The 19822-nt window shown below is 40.3% G+C and overlaps 1 protein-coding gene across 1 annotated transcript; it reads left to right on the top strand.

The window, feature by feature from the left end:
* Nucleotides 1–7851: 7851 nt before the first annotated feature.
* On the top strand, nucleotides 7852–8577 carry LOC148843910 (uncharacterized). The gene has a single exon (XM_088959468.1). The coding sequence runs from the start codon at nucleotides 7852–7854 to the stop codon at nucleotides 8575–8577; it is 726 nt and encodes a 241-aa protein (XP_088815594.1).
* Nucleotides 8578–19822: the final 11245 nt, after the last annotated feature.

Here is a 19822-nt window from a genome sequence, read left to right as displayed (position 1 = left end):
TTCTCAATTTATCCCTCACCATTAGTTTTTGTAATAGTTGTGATAAAAGGCTTAAAAGAACAGGGAGTTGTTGCGACTTTTGAACCTCTTACATATACATAAAAATGGAAAGTCTACATATGTAAGAGTTAGCCTTCTCCAAATTAGCATTATCAATTGATGAACAGTGACATCCATTTGATCACATAAATATCCTAAAAACATTGACAAAAACAACTTTTATCCTAATAAATCCAAAATCCTAGTGGGAAGTAACGCTTCTATTATAACATATTCAAGGCTACCCAAAAAGATAAAATGCAATAAGAAGTACAAAATATGGGGTACAAGTTGTTTCTACTCTCTAGATTTGATGAGAATGAAAAATATTATATTTTTCTCCCTTAATATTTAGTCTTTTATACTTATTTGATGCCCAAATGCACTCATTATTCTTATATTTTAATTTAGGGCACAAATGGAGGCGTTAAGTGAAAAACAAGGCTAATCGGGTAATTCTGCACAGTTTCAAAACCACATAGTAATTTGGGCATAACTCATTCATCTGAACTTCGATTAAAATGATTAAGAATGCATTGGAACAATAAGGAAAAGTTCTAAAACTTTCATGTTTTGAGTTTTGATAGATACTGACTGAATCAAGGTCCAAATCGGGCCCAAAATAGCTCCAACCGCACTACTGACGTGCTGAAAACGTTCCTTAGCCTACAAGTTTTCATGCACTCACCACTCTCCCACTTATATTAGAACTTTGTTTTATCTTATCTTTGATATTTTTCTTGATAAGTCAGACTTGGAGACTATTATCTAGAGAAATTTTAGGAGATTTTGTAAGCTTCTCTTAGGGGAAGTAGAGAAAAAGAAAAGAAGAGGAAAAACAAGAGAAAAGATAATCAGACCTAGGGCTGCCGCACCTCCCTTCTCTTCTCTTCTCTGATCTTTCTTGAGTTTTCACCATGACCATGCATGGCTAAATTCTGATACTTGGTCGAAGGAAACAAAAGCCTCAAGATCAACAAAATTGTGAGATCTAATTTGATTTTTATTGTTTGATTTATACTTTGAATATCGATTGTTTTTCTATGTTCATGTTTATGCTTGTTTCGTATGATTGCTAGGAGGCTTACTATTCTATAATTCATTGCAATCTACTACTAGATTACATATCAGATCCGTAATTGTTTGATCCCTCTAATCAGTGAAGAAATTGTTAGATTTTATGAAGAACACTTGACTGAATTAAATGCCACCACTTGTGCTTGTGTTGTTTAGCTTCATCGATCTCTAATGCTTAAGGCTACTGCTGGATTAAATCTTTAATGCTTGTTTAGGGGTTGTTCAGTAGTAAGGGTTAAGAGGATTGCTTGTTTTCTGAATAACTGAGATTAGGGAGATGCATGAAAATAATTCCTACGATGAATTTTCATAATCTGAATTGATTTATCTTTGCATCGATGAGCAGTAGTGAAATTCTGATGGGGGATGATGACTTAGGCCAAGATGTTAGATAGTTTTGTATGCCCTTAGCTTCAATCAAGATGATGTACTTTATGAGTATATTGTAAATGAATAAAAGTGCATATTTGATTCATGTTCCCTCGGTATGTTTCTGTTTAATACCCTTAAACTGAACGCTTAATGAGACTCGTGTTAGTTTAGAATGTTCACAGCCAGTGGGCCGGTCTGGGGAGACCTATCCTGACAAGGCTGACACTGTGGTGTCACCAAGTCAGTTGGGGTGGCCTGTCTCAGCTACCAAGGTGAGACCCTAGGCACATACAGTGTAGGATTAATTGAATATTTGAACTGGACCAGATTTCCAGTATTGCCCTGGACCTTGGAGATTGATGGGCAAAACTGGAAAGTTGCACCCGACCCCTAGACTCGATTATGATATTGCACTGGGTGTCGGATTAGACTGTCTTTGATGTACCAATCAATGAGATCCTTAGCGGGGGTCAAAACCTGGGTATGTTGGGACAGTCTAAGAATTCATCTGAGTGGGTGATCATAGTGACAGGATCAGCCCCTTTGTCGGACAAAGGTAATGATCAGGGATGCACTCTCACTAATGGAAACCAAGACTGCCGGTAGCCGATTTCAATCATTAAGATTTGTTTTGCAAAATATATTTTATATGAGATATAAAAGTATATATATTATGGTTTTGAAATGATTTACAAAATGTTTTAATTCCCGGGATCCATACCAGAGAGAGTGCAACACTGTTCCTTGTAGCCAAGGGAGTGGTCCTCTCTTGTCGGGTAGTGTATGATAATTACGGGCTGAGAGGTTAAGTGTAAGACCATTGAGGATAATACATGATGGGATAATCTTGCATCTGCCCACAGTCCCTGGGCGTTACAAGGTGACTTGGCCCATGGACCACTTATGATAAGTGTTGGGCCCAAAGAGCCCATGAGATGGGTTTCAAGGGGTGTGCTGTTCTTAATAGTGTATTCGGCCAAGCCTTGTAACAAAGGCTGGGCCGAACCCATGTGGCTGATGTGTAGATCAATGTTTGGGTCCCACGCCATACAAGGAAGCCCAACTGGGCAGCAGTTTGAAAGGCTAAATGAATACATAACCTTAAATGGGCCTTAAGCCCATTTTGAACTGGGCTAATTTGATTAGTCACATAAAGGGATGAATTCTGAGATGGATCAGCTGATAGGATTCGGCCCAGACCCTATCCACTTAGAGAGTCCAAGATCTGAATAATATTTAGACCTAGAAGCCTCCTAATTAGATTAGGAGATGGCTAATCTAATCTGCAGATAAGATAAGGGTTATCCCTTATCACTTAAAGGGACTTCCAATCCAAACATGATTTGGGTTAGAAACTCCTAATGGGATTAGGAGCTAATCCCTTTGAGATTATAAAAGGAGGAGGGGGCAGTAGCCTTTAGACATGCAATACAATCAATAAATCCTTGTCTTCAGAGCTGATATTACTAGAAGAGAGAATTCTGCACCCTGCAAATACTCTCTTGCCGCCTCCTTCCTGCAGTCGCCGCCTCCAGCAGTTCGATCTCCATTTCTTGGGAGAAATCAAGATTTGATCTTGATACCAATCTTTTGGAGAAAAGATTGGTGGGAGTTGTATTCACAAGCCGTTCAGTTGATTCTTGCGAAGGGTCAATTTCTTTAGGAAGAACACAACTGATTCTGCTCCACCCTGCACTGCGCCATCTTCAGTGGGAGCATATTTTGGATCCTTCCTTGGGCGTGGACACCTCCATTGGGAGATACTGCTTCTCCGTATCAGGTATTATCTCTCCTTATTCCTTTTGGTTCAGATATGGTTCAGTTTATGGTTCAAGAATGATCTTTGAAAATATGATTTTCTAAATAGGGAATTCGATTCCCAGTTGAAAGGAGAGAAAAAATTTTGAAATTTGCCCCCCTTATTCCGCAATCTTTGGGCATCCAGCTGATGGATATCCTATCCATTCAATGGTATCAGAGCCATGGTTCAAATCTTGAACCGTTCTATTTCAGATCTGAACCTGCGCAAATAGGCAGAAGGCGTTCTACTCAATTTGCGCAGATATGGGTTTTGGGAAATTTGTTCCAAAAATTGATGGGCAAATAATCTAAAATTAATTTTATATAAATCTAATTATTGTTTAGAATAGTTCTTTATGATTTTCTTGATTTATGGGTTGTTCGTACAAGAGGAGATCGAATTCTTGGTTTGTGCAGGGAGAACTACAAGATTAGCAGTTTCTTGATTTGTTTATTACATTTGGACTGTAAATAATTTTTTTCTTTTTTAGACTCAATGTATAGGCATTCGATCTGATGTAATTATTAATAGAAATAGGATTTCTATTTATTTTTCATTTTGGATCGAAGATGGCAGCGCAGAAAGGGAGATTTCGCAGAGAAGGAGATTTCGCAGATGGGACATTCACTATCTGCGATTTGCAGTTTATGAAATTGCAAATCGTGATCTAACCTCTGCTTTGCGTGATGGATTGTGTGAACAGCCCTATTTAACTGATTCTTGTTTTTCTTTTATCAGTTATTTAATTTCAGATTATTTTCTTGAATTAAAGATTTAATTAAAGATCAAACCCAAGACCCATTTGAACCAAGATTGGTTCAAACTGTTTGGACCAAATCTAGGGCTTAATCAAGGCTGAAAGTCAGCCCTAATTTTCCCACTAATGGGCCTGAGGATTGATATTTAATTAAATGGTTAATTTGGCCCAACCTGTAAAGGCCTAGTTTTAAATGGTTAAAACTACTGAAAGCCCACTTCAAAGTATAAAGCTATATGGGCCGAACTGGGCAATCCCACTTCAACCCATATACCTAGATAATATTAATGGTTAATATTATGGATTTAAAAGGGCTTCCAATGGGCCTTACAGATATTTAATTGATTGGATCAACTTATCCCTGCATGAGATGTTTGGATGTGTGATGTGCTGCGTACATGGGCCATAAGTGCTTGGCCCATGCTCATTCAACAGTGGTTCTTACGTACACCATGGCTGAATGCACATCATTGCCATGGTGTCCCTTTTGGTTATTGGATGATCTCCCTCAGTGGTGGGCCCCACACCTCATCAAGAGGTTGCATGCGGAATCCTAGCCGATTTAAGGCCCACCGAAATCTGACTTTATGAAAGTCAATGGGACCACTTTGGTTTGACCTAAATCAAACTAGGGCATAATTACTGTTCTCTCCAACAAATATGAGTGCAAGTGATAGGGAGATTCAAATGATGAACTCTCTAAAGGCCTTCCATCATTAGCATGAGGATGGGTCCTTCAGCAATGAGGAAACGCACCAGAAAATGGGCTATCCATTTGTTGTTGGGCTTGTCTAAGTGTTTCATAAGATGATAGGGGCGTCATAGACCGATATGGGAGGGGCTTCACTAGAAAATGGGAACTCTCTCACGGTACCTTGGCATTCATGAATATGATGGGTAAGCACTCATTGGACAGAAAGGTTTACCTGAAAACGGCTCTGAACCTTGTCTGACAGAGGCCAAAGGGAAAACTCATATGATGAGTGGATGTGATCCTTCACAGAAAGGTGGTGGGGTTATGCAGCTAAAACAGTTGGCTCCATGCACCCTATGTGATTTCCCACATTTTTAGAGACAACCCGTAGTCTCTGTCACTGAGAAAGGAGGGAAATCTCAGAGATGAATAAATGAAAATGGATCATAGATTAAAATCCATATCTATGAAATGAACATGAATCAAATTAGGTTGTGGACTGATGTTTGCTCTTTTATCAGAAAATGACAAACGGATCTTTTATCAGAAAATGGCAAACGGATCTTTTGCGAAGCTTCTGAACAACAACAAGCTTAAGGGCCAAAACTATGCCGACTGGTACAGGAACCTTATGTTGGTCCTAGTTCTGAAAAGCTGGACAAAGTGGCAAAGAACCCCGCCCCGGATTGTCCGGGTGACAGGGCTTCTGAGGCCCGAAGGAGAGACTATCAGGAAGGGGAGGAGAAAAACTCCCTTGCCCGGTGTTACATCATCGCCTCCTTGGACAACCCAATACAGAGGCAGTTCTATCAGATCAAACTTGCCAATGATATATTGGATAGTCTCAGGATGATGTATGAAGAGTAGAACCATTCTACTCGACAAAAGGTCTTGAAACAGTTTATGACCGCTCAAATGACCAAGGGCCAACAAGTTCATGACCATTGTTTTCAGAAGATGGGATACATCAACGAATTGGAGGTTCTTGGATCCGGGCTGGACCTTGCGACCCAGATAGATGCTATCCTTAATTCTTTGCCTCCTTCCTTTAATCCGTTCATCATGAACTATAACATGAACAGGCTGAATGTTAGCTTGCAAGAACTCAACAATATGTTGCAAAGAGCCAAAGAACTTATTAGAAAGGATGAGCCTGTAGCTATGCTTGTTGAAGCTAGCAAGACAGGCAAGAGAAAGAGGAAGGCAAAGAAGCCTCAGAAGAAAGCCACTAAGTGTAAGAAGCAGAAGAAAGACAAAGCATTGGATGCCTGTCACTTCTACAAGAAGACCGGCCATTGGAAAAGGAATTGTCCTACATACTTGGAATCCAAGAAAGGTAATTTTGAAATTTGTGTTATAGAAACCAATTTATTGGTAGCTTCTGCATCCTGGTGTATTGACTTCAGGACTACAACTCATGCATGTAACTCACTGCAGGGGTTCAAGGTAAGCAGAAGGCTGAGTGAAGGAGAAGTCACTCTCTACTTAGGGACTACTGGAACTATTGCAGTCGCGGCCATAGGAACCGTGGAGTTAATTTTTAGAGAATGAATAATTGTACTGAAAGATTGTCTTTATGTACAAAATTTAAAGAGAAATTTGATTTCTATTTCAAAACTGTGTGTAAATGGTTATTATGTCTTCTTTAGTAATACGATTACTATTAAAAGAAATAGCAGATTCATCGCATACGGGGAACTGGAGAACGGTCTCTATGTTCTACATCCTCGGCTCTATTATCTACCCTCTGGGAGTATTACCACATAGAATGAGATAAAGAGGCTATTTTTAGAAAAGTACTTCCCAGCTTCAAGGGCGGCCAACATTAGAAAAGAAATTTGTAGTGTAAGGCAGTACAACGGGGAGTCCCTACATGAATACTAGGAACGTTTTAAAAAATTATGTGCAAGCTGTCACCATCATCAAATCAGTGAGCAGCTACTTATCTAGTATTTTTATGAGGGTCTTCAACCCACTGATAGGAGCATGATTGATGTTGCTAGTGGAGGAGCTTTAGTGGATAAAACTCTCGAAGCCACGAGAAACTTGATTGCAAATATGGCGGCCAATTCTCAACAATTCGGCTATAGGCTTGACCCTCCATCAAAGCATGCTAATGAGGTAAATATCTCTTCCCTTGAAAAACAAATTGTGAGTCTAACTTCTCTTGTTCATCAAATGGCTGTAGGTAATATGAAAACTGTGAAGACTTGTGGGATATGTTCAGTAATAGGGCATCCAACCGATATGTGCCCAACTCTTCAAGAGGAGCCCATTAAGCAAGTGAATGCGGCAGGTGGTTTTTCGGGGCAACCGTAGAGGAAGTATGATCCCTATTTGAGCACATATAATCCAAGATGGATGGATCATCCCAATCTCAACTATGGGAATCCACAAAACCGTTTGAATTGCCAGCAATATCAGCCGCACCCCTAGACAACAGCCAACCCAAACTTTCAATTCTGGTATGTCTTTAGAGGATATTGTTAAATCTCTTGCCACTAACACCTTGCAATTTCAGTAGGAGACGAGGGCCAGTATCCAACATTTGGACAATTAGATGGGCCAGATGGCAATCGCAATTAGTCGGTTAGAGGCGCAAGGTTCAGGGAAATTACCCTCTCAAACGGTTGTGAATCCAAAAGAAAATGCAAGTGCAATCATTTTGAGAAGTGGTAAGGAGGTTGAGGATCTAGCAAGAGCAGCCCCTGCATTATCGAAGTAAGAAAAGGAGAAGGACATCATTCCCAATGACGTTGAAGTACCCAAGCGTAAATTTTTGCCTCTTTCTGATTATAAATCGGTACCTCCTTTTCCTCATGCTTTAGTAGAATCTAGAAAGATGAGCAGTTTAAAGATTTTTATGAGACTTTTCATAGATATGAGGTAAATATTCCCCTTTTAGATGCTATTAAACAATTGCCTCGTTATGCTAAATTCCTAAAAGAATTGTGTACACATAAGAGGAAACAAAACCTGAAAGGATGTGAGAAGGTGAGAGTAGGGGAGAATGTTTCTGCAATTATTTAAAGAAAACTCCCCACAAAGTGCAAAGATCCATGTATGTTCATTATCCCTTGTATGATAGGTAACACTAGAATAAAGAAGGCCATGTTAGACTTAGGAGCTTCTATCAATGTGATGCCATATTCTATATATGCTTCTTTGAAACTTGGACCTTTGAATAAAACTAGTGTTATGATTCAATTGGATGATAGATCTAATGCCTATCCTAAGGGTGTAGTTGAGGATGTTCTTGTGAAAGTTAATGATTTGATTTTCCCTACTGATTTCTACATGCTTGATATGGATAATGGTGACCAAACCACTCCTATTCTTCTAGGGAGACCATTCTCAAAGACATCCAAGACTAAGATGGATGTTCATAGTGGCACACTCACCATGGAATTTGATGGTGAAATTGTTAAGTTTAATATTTATGATGCCATGAAATATCCTACTGATGATAATCCTATTTGTTTTGTTGATGTGATTGATTCTTTGGTAAAGGAAGTCTTTAAAATTGATGGGAATGATGGATTAGAATTTTCCATTAGTAAGCATCTTGAGAAAGAGGAGTCAATGTTGAATGTTGATTTGCAGGAAACTATTGCAGCATTGAATGATTCTCCAGAGTTTCAACATACAGGTAATGTTCCTTATATTATGTTGTTGATTTCTAACAGGAGACCTTTACCCTCTGTTTTGCAGGCCCCTATTCCAGAGTTGAAGCCTCTCCTCAGTTACCTCAAGCATATATTCCTTGGAGACGGAGAGACATTACCGGAGATCAGCTCTAGTAGCCTTAGCGCACCACAAGAAGAGAAGCTTGTGTAGGTTCTTAAAGAGCATAAGACAGCAATTGGTTGGATGATTGCGGATATCAAAAGAATCATCCAGTCTACATGCATGCATCGTATCTTGATTAAAGAGGGAGCGAGACCTTCCCGTCAACCACAAAGAAGGTTGAACCCACCCATGATGGATGTAGTGAAGAAGGAGATCCACAAACTTATTGAAGTCAGAGTGATTTACCCCATTTCGGATAGCAGTTGGGTTAGCCCAGTTCAAGTGGTGTTAGACAGTTGTATGCCCTTAGCTCCAATCAGTTTGATGTAATTATGACATTTATTGTAAATGAATAAAGTACATAGTTGATTCATGTTCTTGTGGTGTATTTCTGTGTAATACCCTTAAATTGGACACTTAATGAGACTCGTGTTAGTTTAGAATGTTCACAGCTGTTGGATAAGTCTGGGGAAATTTATCCTGCTAAGGCTAACACTGGTTTGCTGCCAAATGTTGGGGTGGCCTGTCTCAGCTGCCAGGGTGAGACACAAAGCACGTGTGGTGTAGGATTACTTGAGACCTTGAACCGGACCAGATTTCATATATTGCCCTGGACCTTGGAGACTAGTGTGCAAAACTAGAAAGTTACACCTGACCCCTAGACTCGATTATGATACTGTAGTAGGTGTCAGATTGGGCTGTCATTGAAATGACAATCAATGAGATCCTTAGAGGGGGTCAAAACCTGGGTATGTTGGGACAATCTAAGAATTCATCTAAATGGGTGATCATAGTGACAGGATCAACCCCTTTGTCGGACAAAGGTAATGATTGGGGATGCACTCTCTCTAATGGAAACCAAGACTATCGGCATCCGATTTCAATCGTTGAGATATATTTTGCAAAATATATTTTATATGAGATATAAAAGTATATATATGTTACGATTTCAAATTGTTAGCAAAGGTTTTAATTCTCAGGATCCATGTGAGTAGAGAGTGCAACACTGTTCTTTGTAGTTGAGGGAGAGGTCCTCTCTTGTCGGGCAGTGTATGATCATTATGGGCTGAGAGATTAAGTGTAAGACAATTGAGGGTAATGCCTGATGGGTTAACCTTGCATCTGCCCACAGTCCCTAGGTGTTACAAGGTGGCTTGGCACAGGGACCACTTAGTGTAAGTGTTGGGCTCATAGAGTCCATGTGATGGGCTCAGGGGGTTCACTGGGCTAATCTTGCATCCAGAACAATGCTTGGGTCCCATGCCATACAAGGAAGCCCAACTAGGCAGCAATTTGGAAGGTTAAGTGATCACATACTATTAATGGGCCTAAAGCCCATTTCAAACTAGGCTGAATTGATCAGTTAAAATTTGAATACAGATTCAGATCTAGAAACCTCCTAATCGGATTAGGAGAATGCTGATCTAATTTGCAGATAAGATAAGGATCAATCCTTATTTCTTAAAGGGAATTCAGATCCAAATATGATTTGGATCAGCAACTCCTAATGGGATTAGGAGCTGATCCCTTTAAGGTTATAAAAGGAGAAGGGGGCAGCAGCTATAGAAGATAAATCACATTCGAAATTCAGAGAGAGAACATAGCACCCAGTGAGACTCCTTCCTGCCGCCGCCATTACTGCCAGTTCGATTTCCTATTTCTAGCAGGGGTGATCAAGATTGGATCTTGATATCAGTCTTTGGAGAAAGGCTGATTTGAAGGTGTGTTCACTGCCTCCAGCGAATTCTTGTGAAGGGTTCGGTACGTTGGATGAACATTATTGATTCTGCTCCATCCTACACTACACCATCTTCAGTGGGAGCAGTTTTTGGCTCCTACTTTGGGCATGAACACCTCCATTAGGAGATACTGCTTCTCCATATCAAGAATATCCCTCTCCTGCTTTTGGTTTCAGATCTGGTTTCATTTATGGTTCAAGATTGATGCTTGAAAATGCAGATTTTCTAAAACAGGGAATGTGATTCCCAGATGAGGGGAGAGAAAATTTTTGAAATTTTGCTCAAACTACTTGCAGGGTTCAGCCATCCATATGATGGATCTCAAATCCCTTCAGTGGTATCAGAGCCAGGTTCAAGTCTTGAACCAAATTAATGCAGATCTAAACCTACACAAATGGGCAGAAGGTATTCTACTCGATTTGCACAGTTTAAGTTTTTTCTGAAAATTTGTTTTCAGATAAAGGGTGAATGGTCTGAAATTAAATTTTATAAATCTGAATTTTATTTATAATTGTTCTTTATAATTTTCTTGATTTATGGGTTGTTCGTACAACTGGAGATCAAAATCTTGATTGGCGCAGAAAACTATGTTTTTGCAGTTCCTATTTATTTTGGTCTGTAAAATAATTATTTTAATTTTTAGACTGAATGTATAGGATTCGATCTGATGTAATATTAATAAAAATTTTAGGGTTTCTGTTTTATTATTTTTTTGATCAAAGATGGCGGCACAAGAAGGATATTTCACAAATGGGAATATCGTAATCTACGATTTACAGTTTATGAAACTACATTATGTGATCTAACCTCAGTTTTGCATGATGTGATGTGCGAACAGCCCTCTTTGACTGATTCTTGTTCTTCTTCAATCAGTATTTAATTTCAGATCATTTTTTTTAGATTAAATCTTTAATTAAAGATCAAACCCTTGACCCATTCGAACCAGATTGGTCCAAACTAGTTGGACTAAATCTAGGATTCGATGGAGGTTGATTGTCAGCCCTAATTTCCCACTAATGGGCTTAAGGATTGATAATTAATTAAGAGTTTAATTTGGTCCAACCTGTAAGGCCCAATTTTAAATCGTTAAAACTGCTAAAAGCCTAGTTTTGCAGGAAAGCTATATGGATCAAACTACTTAACCCTAATTCGGCCCATATACCTAGATAATGTTAATTGTTAATGTTATGGATTAAAATGGGCTTTAATTGTATGCTTTACAAATATTTAATTGATTGGATCAATTTTTCCCTACATGAGATGTATGGATGTGTGATGTGCAACGTTAATGGGCCATAAGTACTTGGCCCATGCAGATTCGACAGTGGCTCTTGCGCACACCATGGCTGAATGCACATCATTGCCATGGTGTCCCTAAAAGATCATTGGATGATCTCCCTCAGTGGTGGGCCCCACACCTCTTAAAGATGATACGTGCAGAACCCTAGCCGATTAGAGCCCACCAAAATCTGGCTTTATGAAAGTCAGTGGGAGCCACTCTGATTTGACCTAAATTGGACTAGGGCATAATTTTTGTTCCCTCCAGCAATATGAGTGCATGTGATAGAGAGATTCATATGATGAAATCTCTAAAGGCCTTCCATCATTAGCATAAAGATGGGTCCTTCAGTAATGAGGAAACGCACCAGAAAATGGGCTATCCATTTGCTATTGGATTTGTCTAAGTGTTTCATAAGACTGATGTGGGAGGGGCTTCACCAGAAAATGGGAACTCTCTCATGGTACCTTGGCGTTCACGAATATGATGGGTGAGCACTCACTGGATAGAAAGGCTTAACCAAAAATGGCTATGAACCTTGTCTGATAGAGGCCAAAGGGAAAGCTCATATGATGAGTGGATGTGATCCTTCATAGAAAGGTGGTGGGGTTTTGTAGCAGAAACAGTTGGCTCCGTGCACCCTATGTGATTTCCCGCATTTCCAGAGACAATTCGTTGTCTCCGTCATTGAGATAGGAGGGAAATCTCAGAGATGAACTAATGGGAATGGAACATAGATTAAAAGTCATATTTATGTAATGAACATGAATCAAATTAAGTTGTGGATTGATGTTTGCTCTTTTATCAGAAAATGGAAAATGGACAATTTGCAAAGCTTCTTGACGACAACAAGCTTAAGGGCCCAAACTACGTCGACTGGTACCAAAACCTTATGCTGGTCTTAACCTCTGAGAAACTGGATAAGGTGGACAAGAATCCTGCCCCGGATCATCCGGCAGATAGGGCTTTAAGGCCTGTTGAAGAGAATACCAAGAATGGGAGGAGAAAAACTCCGTTGTCCGCTGCTATATCATTGCCTCGTTGGACAATCCAATATAGAGGCAGTTCGATCAGATCAAACTAGCCAAGGACATATTGGACAGTCTCAAGACAATGTATGAAGAGCAGAACCATTCTACTTGGTAGAAGGTCTTGAAACAGTTCATGACCGCGCAGATGTCCAAGGGCCAACAGGTTCACGACCATTGTCTACGGATGATGGATGAACTGGAGGCTCTTGGATCTGGGCTGGATCTGGTAACCCAGATCGATGCTATTCTCAACTCTTTTCCTCCGTCCTTCAATCCATTCATCATGAACTATAACACGAAAAAGTTGAATGTCAGCTTGCAGGAACTCAACAATATGTTGTAGAGGGCCGAAGAATTGATTAAGAAGGATGAGCCCATTTCAATGCTTGTTGAAAAAGGCAAATCGGGCAAGAAGAGGAGGGCAAAGATAAAGCCCTAGAAAAAGGCCACCAAACCCAAAAAGCAGAGGAAGGACAAGGCATCTGATGCCTATCACTATTGCAATCAGACCGGCCACTAGAAGAGAAACTGTCCTCAATACCTGGAATCCGAGAAAGGTAATCTCGAATCTTGTGTCATAGAAACCAATTTGTTAGTTGCTTTTGCATCTTGGTGTATTGACTCCGGGGCTTCAACTCATGTGTGTAACTCACTGCAGGGGTTCAAGGTAAGTAGAAGGCTGAGTGAAGGAGAAGTAGCGCTTTACTTGGGGACTTCTACAAGTGTTGCAGCTGCGGCTATAGGAACCGTAGAGTTAAATTTTAGAAAAGGAATAATTGTACTCAAAGATTGTCTTTTTGTACAAAATTTAAGAATAAATTTGATTTCTGTCTCAAAACTGTGTGCTGATGGTTATTCTGTCTTCTTTAGTAATACTATTACTATTAAAAGAAACAACAGATTCATCGCATACGGGGAACTGGAGAACAGTCTCTATGTTCTACATTCTTCTCTAGAAACAAACATTGCCAAAACTATGTTGGTTGATATCCCCAAGAAAAGTATCCATGACACGATTAATCCCACATGCCTGTGGCATTACCGACTTGGCCATATCAGTGTTGACCGTGTCACAAGACTGGTAAAGGATGGTCCTTTGGATTTTCTAACTGTAGAAGATCTTCCCACTTGTGAGCCTTGCCTTTAGGGTAAGATGACAAAGCGGCCATTTAACGGTAAGCCTAAAAGATGTACAGGCATGCTTGACCTTATAAATAGTGATGTATGTGGTCCCCTCAGTGTTAGGGCTTGTAACCAGCACGTGTATTTCATTACATTCACCGATGACTTTTCTCGGTATGGTTATGTGTACCTAATGAGACACAAGTTTGAATCTTTTGAAAAGTTTAAACAGTTCAGACAAGAGGTCAATAAACAGTTAGGGAGACAAATCAAGGCCCTTCGATCAGATCGAGGAGGTGAATATCTCTCTGACAAATTCAGGGACTACTTGAAGGTCAACGAGAAAGTGTCACAATTGGCTCCTCTTGCTACACCATAGCTTAACGATGTTTCAGAGAGGAGGAATAGGACCTTATTGGATATGGTCCGATCACTTCTCGTACACCCAGAGTTACCCACGTCCTTTTTGGGGTTACGCATTAGAGACTACGATATACGTGTTGAATTAGGTTCCAACCTAATCGGTTCTGAACACTCCATACGAACTTTGGACCAGAAAGAAACCAATTGTCAGACACTTGAAGATTTGGAGTTGTCCTGTGCACGTTAAAAGAACGAGTGTGGACAAGTTGGAATCCAAGACCAGTCGTTGCTTATTCATAGGCTACCCAAAAGGCTCTATGGGTTACCTATTCTAGGACCCAAGTGAGCATAAGGTGTTCTGCAGCCAAAATGCATAGTTCTTGGAGACTGATTATATCCAGAACTCACACCGTTAGGAAATAGTTCTTGATGAGGAGAGCTCAGGGTCAGTGGGAGGTGTCCCACAGGTTCCAGGTATTGACCAACCTAGAAGATCTACTCGGGTGTCCAGGCCACCAGTCCATTTTGGTTATGACCAGGATAGTTACCTGGTGGAAGCCTTGACTAGTGAGGAGGACCCCGTGACTTATGCGGAAGCTATGTTGGACAAAGATTGCCTAAAGTGGGTAGATGCCATGAGAGCTGAGATGGACTTAATGGAGACCAATGGAGTCTGGACTCTAGTAGATCTGCCCCCCGGGGTAAAAGCAATTGGTTGCAAATGGATTTATAAGAGGAAGAAGGGCCCCAATGGTAAGGTTGAGACCTACAAAGCTCGTCTTGTGGCAAAAGGGTACACTCAGAAAGGGGGCATCGATTATGAGGAAACATTTTCACCCGTGGCCATGCTTTAATCCATTCGGATCCTGCTAGCTGTAGCAGCATACCATGACTACGAGATTAGGCAAATGGATGTCAAAACTGCGTTCTTGAATGAAAATCTTACTAAAGATATCTACATGCAGCAACCGCAAGGTTTCATAGTTGCGGGTCAAGAACACATGGTATGTAAATTAAATAGATCCATATATGGACTTAAGCAAGCTTCTAGGAGTTGGAACATCCGGTTTGACTCTACCATAAAAAAAAGTTTGACTTTGAGCAGAGCCCGAATGAGCCCTATGTTTACAGGAAGTCTAGTGGGGATAAGGTTACATTTCTAGTTCTGTATGTAAAAAATATTCTACTCATTGGGAATGATGTAGGAATGTTGACTATGGTGAAAGTATGGCTTTCACAGCAATTCTCCATGAAAGATCTTGGAGAAGCCTCCTATATACTAGGTCTTCGACTCTATAGAGATAGATCAAAGCGGATAATAGGATTATCCCAATTTTCCTACATTAACAAAATTTTCAAGAGATACAGCATGGAGAACTCCAAGAAAGGAAATGTTCCTTTCAGGCATGGAGTCACTCTCTCCAAAAAGATGTCTCCTAAGACTTTTTGAGGAGATTGAGGGCATGAAGGGCGTTCCCTATGCCTCAGCCATAGGGAGCATCATGTATGTCATGCTATGCACTCATCCTGGCATTGCTTAGGTTGTGAGTGTGGTAAGCAGATTCTAGGCCAACCCAGGATAAGAGCACTGGACCGTTGTGAAAAATATAATCAAGTACATTCGAAGGACAAAAGAGTTTGGTCTGGTATTTGGTGGTCGCTCACTACAGATCCAGGGGTATACTAATGCCGATTTCCAGTCGGATCTAGATGATAGAAAGTCTACATCTGGGTATATTTTCATGATAGGATCATGTGTTGTTTGCTAGAATAGTAGCAAACAGGAGTCCACGGTAGACTCCACAACCAAAGCCAAATACATTGCCGCAAGTGAAGCTACCAAGGAAGCTGCGTGGATGAAAAAGTTAGTTAACGAATTGGGAGTAGTTCCATCCAGCACATCACCCATCCCATTATTGTGTGACAACAATGGAGTGATTGCTTAGGCTAAGGAGCCACGAGCCCACTCGAAGTCCAAGCACATTGAGAGGAAGTACCATGTACTGCGGGAGATTGTTGGTGGAGGGGACATCCTGATTCAGAGGGTAGCATCAGTGGAGAATGTAGTAAACCCATTGACTAAGCCACTGACACAGAAAGTGTTTGATAAACACATGGAAAGCATGGGACTCCGGCTTATACCATATTGGACCTAAGTGCAAGTGGGAACTATTAGACAGTTGTATGCCCTTAGCTCCAATCAGTTTGATGTACTTATGGCATTTATTGTAAATGAATAAAGTGCATATTTAATTCATGTTCTTGTGGTGTGTTTTTGTGTAATACCCTTAAACTGGACACTTAATGAGACTCATGTTAGTTTAGAATGTTCACAGCCGTTGGATAAGTCTAGGGAGATTTATCCTACTAAGGTTGGCACTGGTGTGCTACCACATGTTGGGGTGGATTGTCTCAACTGCCAGAGTGAGACCCAAAGCACATGCAGTGTAGGATTACTTGAAACCTTGAACCGGACCAGATTTCTAGTATTGCCCTGGACCTTAGAGATTAGTAGACAAAACTGGAAAGTTACACCTGACCCCTAGACTCGATTATGATACTGCACTAGGTGTCGGATTGGGCTATCTTTGATATGCCAATCAGTGAGATCCTTAGAGGGGGTCAAAACCTGGGTATGTTGGGACAATCCGAGAATTCACTGTCTGAGAATTCATCTGTTGGGACACCCAAGGAAGCCCATCTGGGCAGCAATTTGGAAGGTTAAGTGAGTACATACTATTAATGGGCATAAAGCTCATTTCGAACTGGGCTGATTTGATCAATTAAAGAAGGGGCAAAGCTAAGATTGGATTAGCAGATAGGATAGGGTCTTACCCTATCCACTCAGAGAGTCCAAATGTGAATACAAATTCAGATCTGGAAACATCCTAATCAGATTAGGAGAGGGCTGATCTAATTTGCAGATAAGATAAGGATCTATCCTTATCTCTTAAAGGGAATTTAGATCCAAATATGATTTGGATCAACAACTCCTAATGGGATTAGGAGCTGATCCCTTTAAGCTTATAAAAGGAAAAGGGGGCGACAGCTATAGAAGAGAAATCACATTCGAAATTCAGAGAGAGAACACAACACCCAGTGAGACTGAGTTGTTTTCTCCTTGCCGCCTCCTTCCTATCACTACCATTACTGCCAGTTCGATTTTCTGTTTCTAGCAGGGGTGATCAAGATTGGATCTTGATATCAGTCTTTGGAGAAAAGCTGATGTGAAGGTGTGTTCACTGCCTCTAGCGAATTTTTGTGAAGGGTTCAGTTTGTTGGATGAACATTGTTGATTCTGCTCTATCCTACACTGCGACATCTTCAATGAGAGCAATTTTTTGTTCCTAACTTGGGCGTGAACACCTCCATTGGGAAATACTACTTCTCTGTACCAGGAATATCCCTCTCCTGCTTTTGGTTTCAGATCTGGTTTGCTTTATGGTTCAAGATTGTTCTTTAAAAATGCAGATTTTCTAAAACTGGGAATGTAATTCCCAGATGAGGGGAGAGGAAATTTTTTAAATTTCGCCCAACCTACCTGCAAGGTTCGGCCATCCATATAATGGATCTCTAATCCCTTCAAGTGGTTCCTAAAAAGAGTAGATTAACTGTGGTAAAAAATCAGAATGATGAATTGGTTTCCACCTGTGTTCAGAATGGGTGGCGGGTTTGTATAGATTATAGAAAATTAAATACTGTAACCCGCAAGGACCACTTCCCTTTACCTTTTATTGATCAAATCCTTGAAAGGTTAGTTGGTCATTTTTACTATTGTTTCCTTGATGGCTATATAGGGTATTTCCAGCTTGCAATTGCACCAGAAGATCAGGAAAAGACAAGTTTCACATGCCCATTCGGGACCTTTGCATACCGTCGCATGCCCTTTGGCCTTTGCAACGCCCTAGCCACTTTCCAAAGGTGTATGATTAGCATATTTTCAGATTACATTGAAAATATCATAGAAGTCTTTATGGATGATTTCACAGTTTATGGAGACTCCTTTGGTAATTGTTTGCATAACCTTACACTTTTCCTTCAAAGATGCATAGAAACTAACCTTGTGCTGAATTCTGAAAAATGTCATTTCATGGTTGAACAAAATATAGTTTTGGGTCATGTTGTTTCATCTAGGGGAATTGAGGTAGATAAATCTAAAATTGATATTATTCGTTCTTCACCTTATCCCACTAATGCGCAGGAAGTTCGTTCTTTCCTTGGACATGTAGGTTTTTATAGGAGATTCATCAGGTAGATAAATCATGTCGCAGATCATTTGAGTCATTTGGTTCATGTGGAGGATGAACTTCCTCTACAAGAGACGTTCCCTGATGAGCAATTGTTCTCAGGAAATGAGACATCACCTTGGTATGCGAATATTGTGAATTATTTGGTTACTAATGTGTTGCCACCTGGTTTGTCTAAAGCTCAAAGAGATAAGATCAGAAGTGATGCCAAATACTATGTGTGGGATGACCCATACTTATGGAAGCATTGTGTAGATCAAGAGATAAGAAGGTGCGTACTTGAAAATGAGATTGTTTCTATCTTGACTTTCTGTCATTCTTATGCTTGTGGAGGTCACTATGGAGCCAAGAGGACAGCGAAAAAAGTGCTAGAATGTGGTTTCTATTGGCTGGAGTTATTCCGAGACTCGTACTTTTTCTGTAAGTCATGCAATCATTATCAAAAGGCAGGTAATATATCCCAAAGGAATGAGATACCACGAACCCCCATAATGTTTTGTGAAATTTTTTATGTTGGGGCATAGATTTCATGGGACCTTTCCCTATATCATTCGGCTATGTTTATATTTTACTTATTGTCGATTATGTCTCGAAATGGGTGGAAGCTAAAGCCACCAGGACTGACGATTCTATGGTTGTTACAGGTTTTATCAAGTCTAACATCTTCTCTAGGTTTGGAATTCCAAGAGCCCTAATAAGTGATCGAGGCACTCACTTTTGCAATCAAATTGTGGAGGCTTTGCTGCGACAATACCATGTGACCCACAAAGTGTCAACTGCATACCATCCGCAAACTAGTGGACAAGCAGAAGTGTCAAATCGAGAGATCAAGTCCATCCTTGTAAAGACAGTCAATCCAAGTAGAAAAGATTGGAGTTTGCGATTGGATGATGCTTTGTGGGCATATAGGACTGCATACAAGACACCCATTGGTATGTCGCCTTATCAGTTGGTGTTTGGGAAACCATGCCACCTTCCAGTCAAGCTAGAACACAAGGCTTATTGGGCTATCAAGAGTCTCAACATGAAGATGGATGAAAGTGGAGAACACCGGAAGTTGCAACTACAAGAGTTGGAGAAGATTCGAAATGATGCCTATGAGAGTGCAAGAATTTACAAGGAAAAGATGAAAGCTTTTCATGAAAAAATGATCTCTAGGAAGGAGTTTAAAGTTGGTCAAAAAGTCCTTTACCATTCACGGGTTCGTCTGTTTCCAAGTAAGTTGCATTCTCATTGGATTGGACCCTTTGTTGTAACTAATGTTTTTCCTCATGGTGCAGTTGAAATTCAAAGTCTATCAACCTCCAAAGCATTCAAGGTGAATGGCCAAAGACTCAAGCATTTCCACGAAGGCTTCCAAATAGAGAATCTAGAATAATTGGACCTTGAGGATCCGATTTATACTGATTGAAAAAGGGAAGTTCGTTTTTTCTTTCGCTTCTTATTTTCGCATTTATGTTTTAGTTATTTCTACATTTTCCTTGCATTTTACCTTACATTGGGGACTGTTAG

This window comes from Nelumbo lutea, chromosome 8 (genome assembly GCF_056320005.1).
Source record: "Nelumbo lutea isolate HS-2025 chromosome 8, American lotus-T2T, whole genome shotgun sequence".
In the NCBI taxonomy this organism is placed as follows: Eukaryota; Viridiplantae; Streptophyta; class Magnoliopsida; order Proteales; family Nelumbonaceae; genus Nelumbo; species Nelumbo lutea.
Note: the sequence above shows the minus strand (reverse complement) of the source record. Positions and strands in the feature narration are given on the sequence as shown.